This window comes from Echiichthys vipera (genome assembly GCF_963691815.1).
Source record: "Echiichthys vipera genome assembly, chromosome: 8".
Lineage (NCBI taxonomy): Eukaryota > Metazoa > Chordata > Actinopteri > Perciformes > Trachinidae > Echiichthys > Echiichthys vipera.
Window position 1 is genome coordinate 23,665,860 of NC_139833.1, and position 17,800 is coordinate 23,683,659.

Genomic DNA, 17,800 nt, shown 5'->3' on the forward strand with positions numbered 1-17,800 from the left:
TGACAAATATCGGGAGGAAATGTTTTATTTTTTTAATGGAATCATTGAATGAATTTGATGACTTAGTAAAAAAGAATTCATTAAGCCATACATTAATTATATGTATTGATTGTAGGAATTCTGCACACATAGCAAATTCATCATAATGTAAGACCCTGGGGAAGTTACATTTAATATTCAATACTTTTGTAAGTTTAGTTTATTGTACCCATGGCTGGTTTAGTCTAAGCCCTCTGAGTTGAGATGGCAGCCTCAGCAGGGATGTTGAGCATGTTTGCCTTGACTCTTGGCAGTCAAAGGTAGGAGATATATTTCATTGTATTCTATTATTCAGTGAGGCCACAAACCAACAGTGAGTTAGCCATCTCATCATGAATTGAGTTTGCAATTCTAGGATTTCCTATTCATCCTTAGCAGCAAACATTTCCATCTCTCTCCAGTACTATAAATATATTAATATATCATGGAATCATACATTAGATCTCCAACATAATTACGGGTTTGATCATTCTCTCTCAGGGTCAGGTCTTACTTTATGCTCTGTTTACATGCAAACAAGAAACAGGATTACTGGGAGAAATTGTTTTACAGTACTGCAGTAACCTTTCAGAATCGGTATCAGAAATACTTTAATAATCCCTGGGGGAAATTGTTCAAACTGTCTCTGTAAAACCTGCATTTACATGCAGCAGGGATATTTGAAGGGTATTAGTGTGAATTTGGATTGATGGTGCAGTAAGATACTAATATAGGCTTCATTTTTGTAGTGTAATTGGCAGTTGGATATTTTAGGTGATACCTTTCCTTTCTGAATTCTTTGTCATATACATGCTTTCTTGTAAAAAAAACAAAAAACACCTGCATTAATGGTCAAGAAATCTATTTCAACCACTAACCATGTTTCATTTTAGAAATCAGGTTAATCTAACAAAAAAAAACACATTTAAATATTCTTACCTGGACAGAGTTGACCACCTCAGCATTGGTATTGAGCATACCTTGCCAAATCCTGGACAGATCTCTCAGGTTGAAGATGTAGTGGAACTTTGCAGGAGTTGGAAGCATTTTGACCTTGGTCAACTGCCAGAGACGGCGGGTCAGAGACACCAAGCGGGGCACGGTGCTCCGAACCTCATCGGCAAAACCACGACGTGCACAGAAGTGGCCCTTACCAATCACACCTATACAACAGGGTCGATGATGGGGTAGTTGAAGGTGGGACAGTGACCAAAGCAGATAATTTTAACAAAATCACAGTGCAAGACACAATACGCTACATGCTTTATAGCTCATGAAATTATATTAATTTTGAGTCCCTTCAGTATTAGCAGTGTTTTAGTATCTTGGCACTGTATTATCATCAATATCACACATTCCATACATACATCAATAATGATTCCATTTTACTCACCAAATATCTTGTCAATGGACGCATTTGAAGGCAGTGTACAGTTAAAGACAGAGAACTGCCTTTTCAGTCTCTGTGGGATGTCATTACGGCCTCCTCCTGGATGGATCATAGCTGCCAGAAACTGAACATCCACGATATTGGTGAACTCTCCAGGTTTCTCTAGATTGAAGAACCCGTTTTGCTCCATCAGCTGTCTGACAATCTCATTCGTCACCTATGATAAATTGCAAAAAAGCAAGCTTAAATCAGGAGGGCATTTATTTGTTATTAGCTCATGTTAGCATTCTTTCTTGCTGTCATCATTAGTTCATTTAATTGTATCATTTAATCCAGTCACCAAAATGTGAAAAAATCTAATTGTCTAAAATGGAATAAATACATTTTAAAAAATGACTTTAATGACATTCTAAAACAAAGGACATAACTACAAATGCATCGTTAATATAGGTAGAAAGGAAATGAAAGGATTTTTTTAGCATTTCATTTTGTATAATGTTTAACCGATCCCGAACCTGATCTCCCCATTCGTTGATGACAGGCATGTTTATGTCATCTATAAAAATTGACATCTTCTTCCCAGCAGGGGGTCCATAAGTAGTCCCCATTCTTTTATCCACATAGCTCTCTACTGTCCTCTAAAAGACAAACAGGGGAAGCAAAGAAATCAGACAACACACTCACACAAAAAGACAGCAAAAAGCAAAGGACAAATCTGGTAAATGGAGTTCCATTCAGACAGAATACATAGTAACAGCTTGACTAATGTGCAGCTTAGCCATGTACAGGAAAAAGACATTGGTCCTTCTTTCAGCCTGCACATTATTAGTCAGACCAGACATCGATCGATATTACTTCACAAGGCTGTAATAATCCATGCCAGGTTCAGAGCATCCATTTTCAGATGCAACTGCAAAGAATGTGACAGCCACACTAATAAAGAGAAAAGTAAACAGACGGTTCTGCTTTACCTGGAACATGAGTGGTGTGGTGGCAGAAGAGAAGTTGAGACTCTTCCCCATGTGGGTCTCAGGATCATACTTTGACATGTAGCCCTTGATGATAACAGTCTTGGCTGTTCCTTGCTCTCCAATCAGCAAAACAGCCTTGGAAAATGTATGATTACTTTGTCAGGGTAAAGTTTCATATAAGACAAATCTCTATAATTTGTTAAAGCACAGACAATTCAAATTCCATGAAATGTGATACGTCAACGCAGTTAATGATTCTGTTGAGCTTGAGGTTGAAACTGTTGACTGAACCTATATTTATTGTGTCCAGATCTCCAATTTTACTAAGCACATTTTTCATGTCTGGGGCATGACAAAGGATATGCATTTAGAAGTCTCAAGAAAGCAGAAAAAAATGAAAAAAGAGGCATTCAGGGCTGAAAGGGGTTTTCTGTGTACAATCCATATAAGCTATTAATATTATGGACTTCTATAACAGCCAAACATACAGCCAACATAATAAAAAATGCTTTCCTCTTCAGAGACATGCATTTTCGTTCACAATTGAAATCCATTAGCCTATGGGGAAAAAGCAAGTTTACCAAGTAGAAGTGAATGGAGCTTTTAAAATGACGGAGACACAAACACACAGAAGCTCCCCACTCTCCTCTTGTGGCAAACAAACAAATACCCACAAATGATAAATGCGTTGGGGTGGAGCATTAGATGGGCTTTCAAGGAGAGTAGACCACAGTGTTTTAATAATGTCTTATAGTAGATCTGTGCTGTATCGAGCCACGCTGCCATGTTATTGATCTGAAGTGTATGCGTGTGTGTCTACTCAGCTGGATCCAGGAATAAATAAGGCATTATTCACTGAATACGGAAGAGATTAAATGGGCGCTACGCTCTCTAATACCCTTACAATACGCCTTAAATCACATTATTAATATAACTACAACTACATTGCACCGTATACTATATATATACTATATATAATTTTTCCTTACCATCTTTCCATCTGTGCTACTTCAATAAATGCATTTCTCATCTGGATATCAATAAAGGCTTATCTTTTTGTATCTTATCTTAAATGCGCTATGAAAATGGATGTGGATATACAAAATGTTCCTGTTCACAGCTCCTTTTTATGTGTCACTTGAAACAAGAGTTAAAGTTTCACTGTCATATCAACACATCAAGCAGAGGCACAAGCAGATGTTTCCAAACTGATTAGGAGTTTTGAAGGGAAGTGTACAGATAGACACTAGCTTAGTTTTCTTTTGGGCAGAGCTCACCTTGCCCTGCTTGGCGATGGTCTGGATTAGGAAGTCTGTTCTAATATTGTCCACATTAGGGACCAGGATAGAGCTGTACTCTGGGGTCAATTCAGATGGATAAACATACTCCTCCACTCTGGTGTTCCAGTGGACCCACTGACCTGGAAGACGAATACATTTACATGCATTAACAAGATTAGAGATTAGCATGTAATATGACAGTAACACTTTTGTTTTTGAAACGTTCACATATTTCACTGTACGGTTTGAAAAATGAACACCTGCTGCATAATGTAGTGCAACGTGTGGCATAATGCTTTTGCTTGTCAAGGAGAAGTTTAGATTTTCCCTGACATCTCATCTACAGGTGATAACAACTGTTTATCAATGCATGCATACCATCTGCTGTGACATGGTAGTCAAACATGGTGGCGGCACTGTCAAGGGGAACGTCTGGCAAATTTAGACGGATACTGTTGTTCCCTCTGAGCCAGATTTCCATCTTCCTGCGGTCATCCAGTTCAAGTAAGGCTCCAGTGCTCCACATTAGCGCAAAGACATACAGCCGTTCCAAGTGCTCTCTGGATAACTCACCGCACTGCTCCTGTAGAGTATAATTTACTTTAGATCAAGGACTTTGTTCAGACAATCAAATGTATTATTTTATTTTAAGGGTACTGATAAGTTCCATCCTATACATGTACAGTAACAAAGTGATTAAAACATCTGACATGTTCACAATAAATGCCAAAAAGGTAATCTCATCAGGTGACCGCAAAGTTTCAAAGGACCCTCAGACAATGAACTGAATTTATGTGAAAAACAATTTTCTCATATAAAACAAAGATTGCTAAACTGTATTAACTGATTGTTAATAATTAACAGTACTGCTAGTGTAATGGTGGTTACAACCCGAGTGTCCTTAATAAGGATAAAAAAATAAATAAAATCTATTGCTTTCCTACCGTCCTATAACTGGATTGGATTGAACACTGGGGAAAAGAGAGCATTTCTTTCATTCTTTTACTTCTATATGCAGTGCCGAACTTACATATGCTTAAGTTTCACTACCTAATAAGTATTAGATGGATTACAGATCTACCACTCTAGCCTCTAAATAGCCTCTAAATAGCCTTTTCTTAGAACAGCAAATGATTCAACATGGACTTGTACTCATATGCATTCTAAAGATGGAGAAATGCCTTTTGCATATGAATTTCTCCTGCAATTATTTAGTTTAGGAATATTTTCATCATTAAAATATACTGAAAGTGCAGTCTGTGCCATGGATGGTAATTCAGAACAACTGTAACTGTACCCTTGGTGGTATGAGTCCCTGCAGCATGTTGATGCACTGCATGATGACAAAGGCCTCTAGCATGTCCATCTTGAACTCCAGTGACTGCACACTGAAGCGGTAGAGCTCAGAGAACGAGGAAGAGAAGAGGTCCCTCAACACTTCTGCTTCCTGGGGAAAGCGTTTCTTCAACCAGCCCTGAGAAGAACAACCACATCATTGTTGTTACGATTATATGAATTACAAACAACACAGTGTGTATATGCTGTTACACTGAAATATACCGTACCATAAACACAACAATTTTCAATTTACTGTGCAGGAAAACAAAAGTATATAAAATCAGTTGGCTGATTTACCTCCAGTATAGGGCTCCAGTTGAGCACCGAAGAGCTCATGAACACCATGCCATTGCGCGAGACGGTGGCTGGAGAGGCATTGTCTATGTTATGTGGCTCAAAAACCACTTTACAGTTGGGAGCCATGGGTATACGGTCTCCATTTGCCAGCGTAAGAGTTCTGTTGTCGTCCAGAACTGAGTTTAGGTTCTCAATCCAGATGGCATCGACTGGTCCATCCAGGACGATCCAGATATGCTCTCCTGAGATATAAAACAATGTTTTTGTTCATCTACAAGAATATTAATATAATAAGACATGTGGTCTTCTAGTGCTTTCACACATAATTTGCTAATCAGCAGGACAAAAAGACCTCTATATATGTATTTAGATCATAGAAAAGGTGGCACCACAACTCTTACTAAAACAGCTTGAATGGTGTAGGTTGAAATTCTGAGTGTGCTCAGTAGGAAGTTCAAAATGCCTCCTTGCTCATATGGTCTGCTTCTACTATACATAAACAATCTCATGACTTTGCACCAGAACTGAAATCAGTATTTTTTTTCTATGACGTAAATATAAATTAAAATCTATTCTTCTAAAGTATATATATGATGAGACTAACTAAGACCAAGAAACAATAATAGTAAATATTGGCTGGAAAACATCCTACAGTCTCGCTGCTGGTCATTAATGAATGTGGGGCATGTTCCTGTGAGATACGTACACTTGTTTGCTCCAATTTGTTGCTCTGAGATCACTGACCAAAAGTCTTAAACCAAAGGACTCACAGTTTGGAGTATTTACTATTATGAATGATTTCATATGCAAGAGTCATCGGCAACATTTCTGCACAGGCGTCCTGAAAATAGATCAGGCTTTTGATGCTGTTGCTGCATCTGTTGACTCACAATCAGGAGGCATTTAATTTCCTCCTAGTATACTTTGCTCAGGAGTTCTGTCACACCATATAGCCTACTTTTCTATACTGGGACTCCTGTCTATTCAAAGCAACAAGCTGCATGAGTGAACAGGATGAACAGAAGGCAGCTGTGTAAAGATAATCAACAAACATATGAAATACATCCTGCTCAAAGATATGCGTAACAGCATGACAACTTACAGTACTGAATACATCCTATGCATATTATGACACATAAAAGCAAACACACTTAATGTATATTCATACCAATGCACACATACATTTTTAATGAGGTGTATGGGATTAGGACTGAGCTGAAAGATAAATCAGCTTTTGGTGCTGCTTTGAACTATGGCAGCAAGAATGTCCCAAGACACTTCAACTTCTCTGCATGATAATAACATACTGCCCCCCTACACACACGGAAACCCTACATCACCAGGAGTACTAATTATTTGAGGACTCAGCAGGGATTCCTCTCATTTTTTTCTCTCTTGCTCATATGCTTACTTAGCTGAGAGGATGTTGTTATGAAACCATATTAGTACAGCTTGTGCTAAGTTTCCTATGGACCACACCTGTGGTATCTGAAGATACGCAGGTCAAATATTTGTTAAGATGAAATATTCTCTTAAGTATGAAACAAATGTTGAGTAAGCAACCTGACCTTTCTTTGCCCTCAGTGTTTTCCTCCAAAGTGTTGAGAAGATGCCGTCAGTCCAGTCGTTTGTTGCCACATCCAATCGTCCAAACATCTGAGGCGCTGTGATGGCTTTCGGGTTCATGCGCATCTCTTTGTGAGGCTGACCACACTCTGAGAGAAGAAAGACAGTGACAGAAACATTAACTCCTACATTTGTAAGGTAACCGTATCTAACCCACCAACTTTACCAAAAATTAGTACACAATGATTTGTGAGATGCCTCAAGATTAAAGGCAGAAAAGATGATTTTTGCTTTGTCTGTCTTTGTGTCTCACACAGAGACGCACATTTCAACATTAGTCCATATATGTCCCAAAACATGCATAAAATCCTACCTGTTATAGCTCTCATCAGCGTGTGGATGCAAGTTGTCTTTCCGGCCCCACTGGGCCCCAGGGCCATCATGCCATGTCGGACCCTCTGAGTCTCAAACAGCTGGATGACTTTCAGCTTCCAGGGAGGATGAATGATCAGGCCTGCGTCCTCAACCTGAGGGAGCACAATTATAGTCTATACATATTAACCATAAAAAGCATATAATATGGTTGGGTTATGGGAGGGATTTATTGGTGATCGCTGAGTACATTGTGAGTTGTAGTTTTTTGGGGCCAATTTTTTCCGGGCCATTGTTAAAATTTCATTTTGATAATTGAATGATCTGAATGATGTGCACCCGCTGCACATCATCAGACAGCAGGGAAAAACAGTGGTCAGAGCCGGCACCTTTTCAAATCTTACTCAGTAAATTAAAGATTTATTTCCAGCCAGAGTTGATGATTGTGGGAAAGGTGGAAAGACTAACCGTTTTGGTAAGATTTATTTTGTTTCTGTCCAGTCTGATTGAAACATGTTTTACAATGAGTTAACAGGTAAATTGAGCTAATGCCTAGGTGTGGTGAAAAAGAGAAATTCAATCAAGGAGGTGCAGGCTTGTATTTTTTTTTGTTTACAAGGAAAATCATAATATCGTCTTTCCATGACAGTAATTTTGCTTATGTATTAGCTATTATTATTAGTATTAAACTCGCCACTTGAACACATCTCCCAGCTGATGGGGGCGCACACACCTGGGCAAATATATCAGCAATTGCTGGTTGCTGGGCTGGAGGTGGCCTATGACATGTTCTGGATGATACAGTTGGTACAGTATATTTTAATGTTAACATAATCCCATACAGGCTCGCACACATTTAAAGAAGACACATGCAGAGATAATACAACACGAAGGCACATAATGCACAAAAGACAGACAGACAGACAGACACACACACACACACACACACACACACACACACACACACACACACACACACACACACACACACACACACACACACACACACACACACACACACACACACACACACACACACACACACACACACACACACACACACACACACACACACGACAATGCTGTAATTTAAAGACCAAACATTTAACTCTATTTTCTCTGCACTGTTTACCACAGTTACTTAGGCTAGCTCCTTGACAAATGGTAAATGACACCATTTCTATTCCTTTGAGGGCTATATCTGGAGGCGTTTAAGAGTGACATGAGAGATAGAGCGGTCTCACAGTCCATTAGTCTTTAGCGGTTTTTTATTCAGCTTCTTTATTTCTCTCTCTCACTCTCATTTTAATTTTTTACTATCCATCTCTCCTCCTCCATCCCTCTATCTTACTGTATTTATCTGCCATTCCTCTCATAGAAATAGACATAATAATCATAAACATAGACAAACTCATTCCTCATCACTCTGTCCCCTACCTGTAAGTCGATGGCAGCCTCTAGCTCAGGGTAGCCTGCTTTATCAAGTTGGATGCCTGGGAAGAGGTCCTCAATCAAGCTCAGGAAGAGCGGCTCATCCTCATCTATCTAACAAACACAAATATGTGTATTAACATATACACAAGGTAGAAAAAAACTGTTAGAATGATTCATCTTTAATCTGTTTTTGATATTCTGGTCTGTCTGTTGAGATTATTTCATTGAGTATGTAGTTCATTCACTCTCTTTTTTGATATTAGGTTTTTTTACTGACTTTAGATTTGTATTTATTTTATAAATTTATTCTTGTTAATTCAAATTTTCTGCTGATGTTTTTCGATTCTATTCTAGACTGACCAGCTTAGATAAGTTCATGTCCCTGAGGACCCTCATGACGATGGTGGACTCTGTGTCACTGGGGTTGGCTCGCTTGGCTGCTCCCAGTGTTCGCAGCACTGACAGGATGTTCCGTAGGCCAAAGTCATAGTGGACCTGGACAATCACAAATAGCCATTTAGATGACATTCATCATGACATGTTTGCAGACAGCTGTGCAAAACTAGTTCTTCTGCTATTCTCCTATGGTTTCAAGCCTATGTAACAAGCATTTCAATCGTCTTTATTGCCAATTAAAACAAAATGTAGATGACAGTCGAAAAATATAATTTGACTAAAAAACGAACTTAAAAAAAAATAAAAAAACAGATTCAGACACTACAATACTACATTGTGATACATTAAGCTTTAGGCACTAATAGTGACTTAGGACTCTTATTTTCTAAAAATGTACGAATTGAGCACTAATGGAGAAAAGAAGGCTCTACACACGAGTCCAAAGCAAGTATTTAATCATAATGCCAAGATTGTTAGCCCTTGATCCAGGAAAATGTTTGCCAAAAGAGAATTGCTCTGTGTATTGCTTTATCTTTAGTTTTTTGTATATGTTGTATTTGTGAGGTTTCCTATGTTTTGAACCTTGAGATCTATAAATGTGAACTGCATTTCCCATGTGTACCTGCATGTCAAATAAAAGCACATGTATGATGCCATTATAAACCCTAGGATTCATCATTAAATCCTTGAATTGGATCTAAGATATTCCTTTTCTCCAGAATCAATATTTTTGGCTTTCTTGCACTTTTGCATTGTGTGTGCTGTAATCCACCGAATAATATACATTTACTTTATATACTGTATAGAAAAAAGGCAGGGTGGTAAGAAGTTAAAAAAAAGTGGTCGGATAACAAATGAGAAAAATTTAAAAGATATAAATTGTTAATAAGAAGAAGAAGTGTCACATTTTGTCACAGTTTGCACTCAGATCTTGTCTATTTTTTTTTACCTGTTTGGAGAGTTGCTCCTCGCACAGTTTGTAGAGAGTAAAGAACTTGCGGGCCAGCTCCATGTTGTCTATAAACCCACAACTTGCCAGTTTTACCCGAATGATGATCTGACGGTCAGGAACCATCATGGCCACAGAGCGGAAGTTGATCTTCAGGTTTTCAGGAAGCTCCTGGCGACCTGCATAACCTGGGTTCTGATTATACAGGAAAATAAAATGGAAAATATTAGTTTTAAATGGGGGTGAAAAACTGTAAATATAATATTACATTACATAGAACATTTACATCTTATAGAGAGATAAGAGATTATACCGTTACAAATAATACATCAAATAGTTCAGCTAGTTAAATCCCTACAGTTACAGCTCAGGCCCTCCGCTCCACAGAGCCTTCCTTTGATCACTGTCTCTGTACACATGTGTGCACACACCGAGTAAAAACAGAAGACTAGATATGTGACCCCTCTCCCCACATGGGCCTTTAGTCCGCTGTTCTCTGTTTAATGACTTGCCTGGGGATAGCAACTGTGCCAAAGAGATAAAGGGATCTAACTATTACTATATGAACAGTATGATAATGAAGACTGGCTAATTGTATTGATAGGAGACAGACCCTGGTGTTTAATATTGAACAAACTGACTTGTGAAATAAGACATGGTCAAGGTCTTTTCCATTTATCTACACTCATTAAATCTTATAAAAGTATATTATCTGTGATTTATTGCAAGCGTTAGATACCAAAAGCATTTTTCTTTTGCTTATCTTATGTATCTTCATGCTGTTAACCACTAAATTAGAGGTTCCTGTGATGTCTATGTGGCTCCATGCACACAGTACTTCAGCCATTTTCTATCTTACTTGTAACTTTCTACAACTGACGGCGAAACTATGCAAAGCATTACAATATGACTAATAATCAGTTCAATAATAATCAACTAAGCTTATTTTTTAGTTTTAGAATCCTCCCTAACCAGTCAAAAAAGAAATGATTGTGAAAGACTATATCAGTACACAGATATCAGTTTCTATCTCACTTTTTACATAACGGCAATGTTGTCACTGACCATGGTAAGAAAGATGCCAAACTCGGGGCTCATTTCAACATTGTCTCCGTCAGTGAAGACAAAGTTTTTGCGACGTTCCTTCTTGCAGGTGAGAACTATCGCAATCTGCTGGGCCGCCACCGACAAAACTGAGAGGTCGATGCGGTTGAACTCGTCAAAACAGCCCCACGAACCAGACTGAGCCAGACCTGATAATCAGACACTTTATGGTCACTGTGATGCAAATTTATTACAAAATACAAAATATTCAGTTTACCTTCTGTGATTATCATCACTCATCCCAAACCCCTCGAGCGTTGCACAAGCTATCCCTATCTCTACTTCTTGTGCTGCTCTATTTGCAATAACATAATAGCATCAGTTAGCCTTGTGATACTTACCTTTGAATATTCTTCCCAAGCCTCTGAAGTCCATTTGGTCAGAACAGTTGAAGACCACAACATACTTTCCCAGACAGCGGCCCATGTCTTTTGTAGTCTCCGTCTTACCTAATAACAAAAGGCGGACATCCCAATCATAATTTCACTTTCCTTGAGATTTCATTTGGTACCCCTCGGTGAGGTCCTGACCAACATGTAAGGTATCACTGCTGTATTGCTGTCCTGTTGACAGAGTCCTCAATAAGGACCCTAGTGACCTGAGGGTAGAAGCTCTTCCTGAGCCTCTCAGTGCCAGCCTACTGTATCCGGTACCTTCTTCCCGACCTCAACAGAAAGTAAATGCTGTTCCCCAGGTGGCTGGGACCTTAATGATTCTCTTAGTCTTATTTGTACGGTGTCGGGTGGAAATATCCTTTAGGCAGGGACAGGGTAGGGCACCACCTACTGTATTTTCAGCTGAACGAACCGCTCTTTGCAGGGTCTTGAGGTCCAAGGGAAAACAACAGAAGGTAAAGAGCTGCAGTCAATCTAAGCTTTTGTCCATATTCTTGATGCCACTTTACTATAGTTTACTACTCCCACATTATCGTCAGGTTGTTTATGCAAAACCCAAGTGTTCAGTCCCATCATCTAGTAATCTGTCATGTCCTGCCGAAGAATGTTTTTTAACTGGATAAAATCAGTATTTCATAGACTCATTGTTCTCCAAGGAAAAACCTTTAGGCCTCAGTCTTACCTGTTCCTGCAGGACCAGCAGGGGCTCCACCCATACTCATACCAAGAGCCTGGGCTAGGGTGATGTAGCACCTGTCCAAACATAGACAGGAAAACAGTTATGCTGACAGTCATCAGCATAATAAGGTCAAGTATCTGCTTCCTCATGAAGCAGTTTTCATCCACCCTCACATTCAGTTCATCAAACAATAAAACTAATATGAAATTATTCTCCGCAGAGAGGTTCGAGGTCAGCCACAGAAAAAGAATGCTGCCCCAGACGCTAGTGGGGATTCAGTGTCTTGCTCAAGGACACTTCAGTAGTAGAAACTGACACCAAGACGTGACCCAGGTCCTCTGGCTACACTCTGCATGAATGGCCTCTTGTCAAAAATCCTGGTAAAACTACACTTGGAACACATTTTGTGTCCTTCAGAACATGTCAAACAAATCAGACTACTGCTGTGAAAAAATAATATCAAAAATTGATTATTTTCTCTTCACCATTGTCTGTTTTGCTTCCATGTGATATTATTTCCTCCTCCTCATTTTGTCTTTTACATTCTCTTCGCCCTCTCTGCCATTGCATCCAGTTTGGAACGATAATGACAGTGAGTAAACGAAAGGAAAGCAGCACAGCACTTACTAACAGAAGACAGTGAATCAGATTGTGTTTCAGAAAGAAGGCAGTGAGAAAATATGGGTTGTCTTGGCGCCTTCGGTCATATGGCCAGCATGCCACTTCTTTGAAGAGCTGCTGTCTGCTGGTAACCCCCTCCATGCTGCTGTCTCCTCTTATCTCTTTCTCCTTGTCTCTCATCCTTTTTTTTCTCTATGTCCCTTCTCATATTTCTCTCTGTGTGTCTGTGTCTCTGTATCTGTGAGTCTGACTTCTGACTTTGACTGAATTTTGCCTACATCCCACTGTGTGATTTTCCTGTGATTTTTCAGTGACAGAGTCAATGACCACTGTGCAAGACGGCCTACCCCTCCTCCCTAATTTCTTCTCTTCCCAATTACACTGCTCTTTTCTTTGCCTCTCTTCTCCTAAAGTCCAGTAACAAGTCAGCTATGAACTGTGTTCATTGATTGCCCTCTACCTGTCAGTCAACGGTGTAATGACAAGCCTCTCAGTGCAGCCCAAGAATTCATTCTGGTAGACAAAGCCCACATCTGTGATGTTGATGATCATCTTGTCAGAGTCCTCATTGAAGTAGAAACGGCACTGCTTCAGCCACTCAAAGTCGTTGGGGCTTTTGACATGGAGCCGGCACTGGAGGGTGAAAGAGTAAGGGTAAGAGTATGGAGGAGGAACAAAAAGAAGATAATAGAAGAGGGATGGAGAAAAAATGGCAATTGAAGTATAGGTTATTGAAGGGTACCATTGAGGAAGTGAGAGATAAAAGCATGAAGAAAGAGGAAAGAAGGGGTGGAAGGGCAAAGATGCATGCAGGGGCATGGGGTGACAAAAAAAAAGTTGGAAAAGAAGGGGAGAGGCAGGAAAAAGGGGGATGAAAGAAAAGAGGTGAGGGATTATGAGATGAAAATGAGGTAGATGGAAGGTAAAGGAGAGGGGAGAAGAATGGCAGGAAAGAAATACGTCAAGGAGCCGGTTAAAATTATTACACAGAGTACAATGTAAAGAGGTGGCAAAATAAGGACACTGATGAGTTGAGAGATGAAATACAAAGGCATGAAAGGCATAAGGAGGGAAAAAAGGAGCTTTGCAGCAAAGACCTTTTGGTATTCTGTCACCCCAAACCTGGGGTATCTGGATATCAAATTCAGTTTTACAAAAAGATAGTTATCTTGAGCAGGGGATTCTCATTAGATACACTTGAACAGAAATTGCATTAACCTTTTTCATATGGTCCAATGCATTTAGTATACTGAGCCATCATAGCAAAAGTGAAGTTCTAGTACGTGATCAACAAAATAATCACCAGGTCATCAAATATGTCCCTCTGGTGGACATGGATGGTGATGAGGGTCTCGTACTTGGTCCTCTCCACAGCCCCTAGGTCTCTTGTCGTCATGTCAATCAGTGTGTTGAGAAGATCCAGGAACAGCTGGTTGGTTTTGGCCATAATGCGCCGATCATATCGAGCATTTGTCAGAGCCTCCTCAGAGTCCCTTGTCCATATCATCTGAATACCTAGCAGGCCCACCTAGATTAAGGACAATAATATTTGTTAATCGCATCATTGAGTGGCATCAAATGTACTGACCACCAACTTCAAATTGTAACCAGCACGTTGTTAAGCAAATCATAACAACATTATTACTTTATTACTTCCCTGAATACAGAATCCAAGCTGAACATTTCAAGAATGGAGTTAAGGAAAAAAAATGGTCTTGGAAATTTCTCAGAAATCAAGTAAAGTCCCACACAATCTGGTATGGCCTGTGTTTTGAAATATAAGAGGAGTTTTTTAAATAAGCTATGATCTACCTGAGCAGGGAAGGAGTTGAGGAAGTCGATGAGCTGGAAGCCAGAGTCCTGGATGGTCAGGGCAGCCTGCCGGATGACCAGGTGCAAAGACCTCTGGGATTCCTTCAGCAGAGCATTTAACCAGACCTCTACATTCCCCTCTGCTGTGACAGGACGCTCCAGCTCCACAGTCTCCCCTTCCCGTGATGATACAGCCAGAATACGGTCGTATATCTGGGAAAGATGACAAGCTCTTGTGATTCCACAAATTGATTATCCATTTCTACTTGTGATTTATGGAAAATAACAAGACAACATGTAGTATCATTAAAATAAAAGTCTCAAGTTATTTTGTAATTTATACGCTTTTATTGTGAAGCAGCGTTCACAGCTTCAAGCGAGCATTAAAACGTACGCTTTTAGAAAACGTCTTTCTCTCTGCTCACCTGCACAGATCGCAGCATTTATACTTCGTTATTTATATGTTGATAGAAATAAACAAATAAATAAACTTATTACACATAAACCACTGTTTGTGAGCGAAAAGTTAGGACCAGTGGAACACAGACAGACTGTAGGAAATTGATTTTTCTTCTTAGATACCTAATATCCATTGTCTCATCTTACTCTTGCAAAGAAAGCAAATATTTCCTAAAATATTAATTATTCATCATGTCAAGTCTTCTGCATCTTACTGAAGTAAAATTACTTAAATATTAGTACTATTATATAAGTGTTATAAGTGTTATATTTATCATATGTATAATTTGATATTATGCAAAAGAAACCAAGAGTTGGAGGGTGTCTGCAAAAAAGAGATGTCTGCCAGGGGCTCCACCCTGTGCCAAATGTTGATCAGGTATAATGCAGAGCACGACGCAGCCATCAAGAGGATCAAGAATCTTCAGAAAGAGCAGAGATTAAAACTCAAGCGTGTATAGGAGGCGCAAAAGCTCAAAGAATGGATCAGTAATTTGAGTCAGCCCTCCGGAGCACGGAAGTAGTGGCCGATGTCGAATTCTGTCCTCTCTCGCATCCTGGTGCAACTGTCTCAGCACATCAAATACTGGCGCGTTGGGAGACTTGCTCCACGCACTCCCAATACGCTCTTCTTCGGGTACTCTCAGCCTGTTGTTCTTGCAATCATGTCTGGTTAAATCCATGGTTAATTCACCACCACAATGTCTCTTTCTACTTTGAAAAAAAAGAAAGGTTGACACAGAAAACCAGCATCTCAACAGCAAATCGACAGAAGTATGAGTTTGTAACTGTCACTGTGAAAACCTGTGTGTTTACTCTGCAAAGAGTGTATATCGGTGTGAACCAAAAATCTTAACTAGTAACTTAAGTTATCATATCAATGTAGTGGAGTCAAAAGTAGAACATTTCCCACAGAAATGTAGTGGAGATGGAAGCATAAAGTAGCATTAAAAGAAAATTACTCAAGTAAAAAAAAAGGCCCTTAAACTTGTAGGCTGCTTTAAGATAAATTAATATACTGTGATATAATACCGTTGCTACAGATAAAACACATTCATTTTGTATCCTCACTCTCTGCGTAGTTAATTTAATTTGATGGCCTAGTATTTTATTGTATCCTGTTTGTTACAATAATTTCTGCCCCAGACTTTGCAATTTGTTTGAGAGATGCCATTGTTCAAGATACACGTGCAACAGAAAAGAATAAAAATACTCTGAGGGGCTTCATGAAAAATTCACCTTGTCGTGGAATCGGACACATTTGATGTTGTCAAAAACATTAAGAAGGTGGGCCTGGATGGTGTGGGAGTCAGATGCCTGGCCCAGGATCTCCAACAGGGCAGGGTCAGACACAAAGAAGAAACGAGGAAACAGCAGGCGCTTCTTCTCCAAATATCTGTTTGACAGCATGATCAAAAAAAAAAATGTTGCCTGCAATAGTCCGTCTCAAACACACACACCAGACACATATACAAGGGTTGGCAGATTTTGGATGTGTGCGGTAATACCCACCCTGTAAGCGACTTCTGGCAGATCTCCAGCTGTTCGAGGAGGTGAGGAAGCAGCTGTCCCATAGTCTCATCTCCCACACAGGACTGCACTACATTGGGCATCTCGTGGGCTCTCATCATGATCTTCACCCATGATTTGTCGATGTTAGAGAAACGCTTTGCTTCCTTAAAAAAAGTTAAGTCAAATATCCATCTGATTAACAGGGGTTGCATTTTTTCCCCTTGGTGCTAAAGGTCAAGTTCAAGTTCATTTTGTTGTTAGTTTTTCACACTACAATGAATTATCAAGGCCACGAGCTATAGCGTAACTAAAAAAAACATTATATAGGACACCAATAACAAATTTGACTGTGATATAATCTACCTTAGGCAGCTGTTTAGCGATGTCTCCACCCACAAACACAGCCTCCAAGTAGATCCAGAGGTTCTGGACGGTCATCCAGTTTTCTATGATATCAGTGGTGTTGGAAAGATTCTGAACCCACTTCTGAATCTGGGCTTTAAATGGGGTGTTGTACCTGGGAAATAAGGTATATTCATGAGAGCCATTCATGTATGAATGCTGTGAAGTCTACAGGGCAGACAAATAAATTCCCACACCCATGGGGGAAGAACGATGACCGACAGAAAGTGTTCACATACATTTTAATTTAATGGACCTCATCAAAACATACCTGTTACTCATAAGAGACCCCAAAATCATCAGGCTGTCCTCCATGCTAGTAATGATCTCTGATGTGCTGTCTCCCCTCAGTAGCAGTTCTCCACGGGTTTTAAAGTTAGCAAATGTAAAAGTCTTGTTGTCCCACTCGGCGATCACCTGTTTCAGCTTCTGCTCAATATCACGCTCTTTCACCGCACTGATACAGATATCCTGCATAAAAACACCCCACATATGTTAAAACAGCAGTTATATTAATGGTAATGGCAAAAGAAATATAAACTAATAAACTTTTCTATTATTCCCTCAAGGATATTAGTACATATATATACAGAAATGTGTACTTTGAGATTAAATGTAGGTGATGAGGACAACTAATTATTATTGTGATTAATTCAGTCAGAAAGGGAATTAATAAATTAAAAAAGTATTAAACATTTTATCATCAGTCATCATTAGCATCAATTCTCATTATCAACACTGGCATTATCGCGAAACATCCTTTTTCCATTACATTATTAATGTCAATAAATTTTTTGAAGCTCTT

At 39.4% G+C, this 17,800-nt stretch overlaps 1 protein-coding gene across 2 annotated transcripts in view; it reads right to left on the bottom strand.

Moving 5' to 3' along the window:
• dnah5 (dynein, axonemal, heavy chain 5) overlaps positions 1 to 17,800 on the bottom strand; it is a gene marked incomplete at both ends in the record, with an annotated part of 102,329 nt that overhangs the window by 55,570 nt on the left and 28,959 nt on the right. For both annotated transcript variants that reach the window (XM_083918951.1, XM_083918950.1), the window contains 23 exons: positions 958 to 1,181; positions 1,412 to 1,625; positions 1,924 to 2,046; positions 2,380 to 2,514; positions 3,657 to 3,799; positions 4,038 to 4,242; positions 4,957 to 5,133; positions 5,295 to 5,536; positions 6,863 to 7,009; positions 7,234 to 7,387; positions 8,670 to 8,777; positions 9,027 to 9,161; positions 10,012 to 10,206; positions 11,077 to 11,264; positions 11,457 to 11,564; positions 12,193 to 12,263; positions 13,271 to 13,443; positions 14,114 to 14,338; positions 14,623 to 14,835; positions 16,321 to 16,477; positions 16,594 to 16,757; positions 16,957 to 17,110; positions 17,267 to 17,466. In XM_083918951.1, coding sequence (XP_083775077.1) covers positions 958 to 1,181; positions 1,412 to 1,625; positions 1,924 to 2,046; positions 2,380 to 2,514; positions 3,657 to 3,799; positions 4,038 to 4,242; positions 4,957 to 5,133; positions 5,295 to 5,536; positions 6,863 to 7,009; positions 7,234 to 7,387; positions 8,670 to 8,777; positions 9,027 to 9,161; positions 10,012 to 10,206; positions 11,077 to 11,264; positions 11,457 to 11,564; positions 12,193 to 12,263; positions 13,271 to 13,443; positions 14,114 to 14,338; positions 14,623 to 14,835; positions 16,321 to 16,477; positions 16,594 to 16,757; positions 16,957 to 17,110; positions 17,267 to 17,466 — 3,855 coding nt within the window. The remainder of the gene's footprint in view (positions 1 to 957; positions 1,182 to 1,411; positions 1,626 to 1,923; positions 2,047 to 2,379; positions 2,515 to 3,656; positions 3,800 to 4,037; positions 4,243 to 4,956; positions 5,134 to 5,294; positions 5,537 to 6,862; positions 7,010 to 7,233; positions 7,388 to 8,669; positions 8,778 to 9,026; positions 9,162 to 10,011; positions 10,207 to 11,076; positions 11,265 to 11,456; positions 11,565 to 12,192; positions 12,264 to 13,270; positions 13,444 to 14,113; positions 14,339 to 14,622; positions 14,836 to 16,320; positions 16,478 to 16,593; positions 16,758 to 16,956; positions 17,111 to 17,266; positions 17,467 to 17,800) is intronic.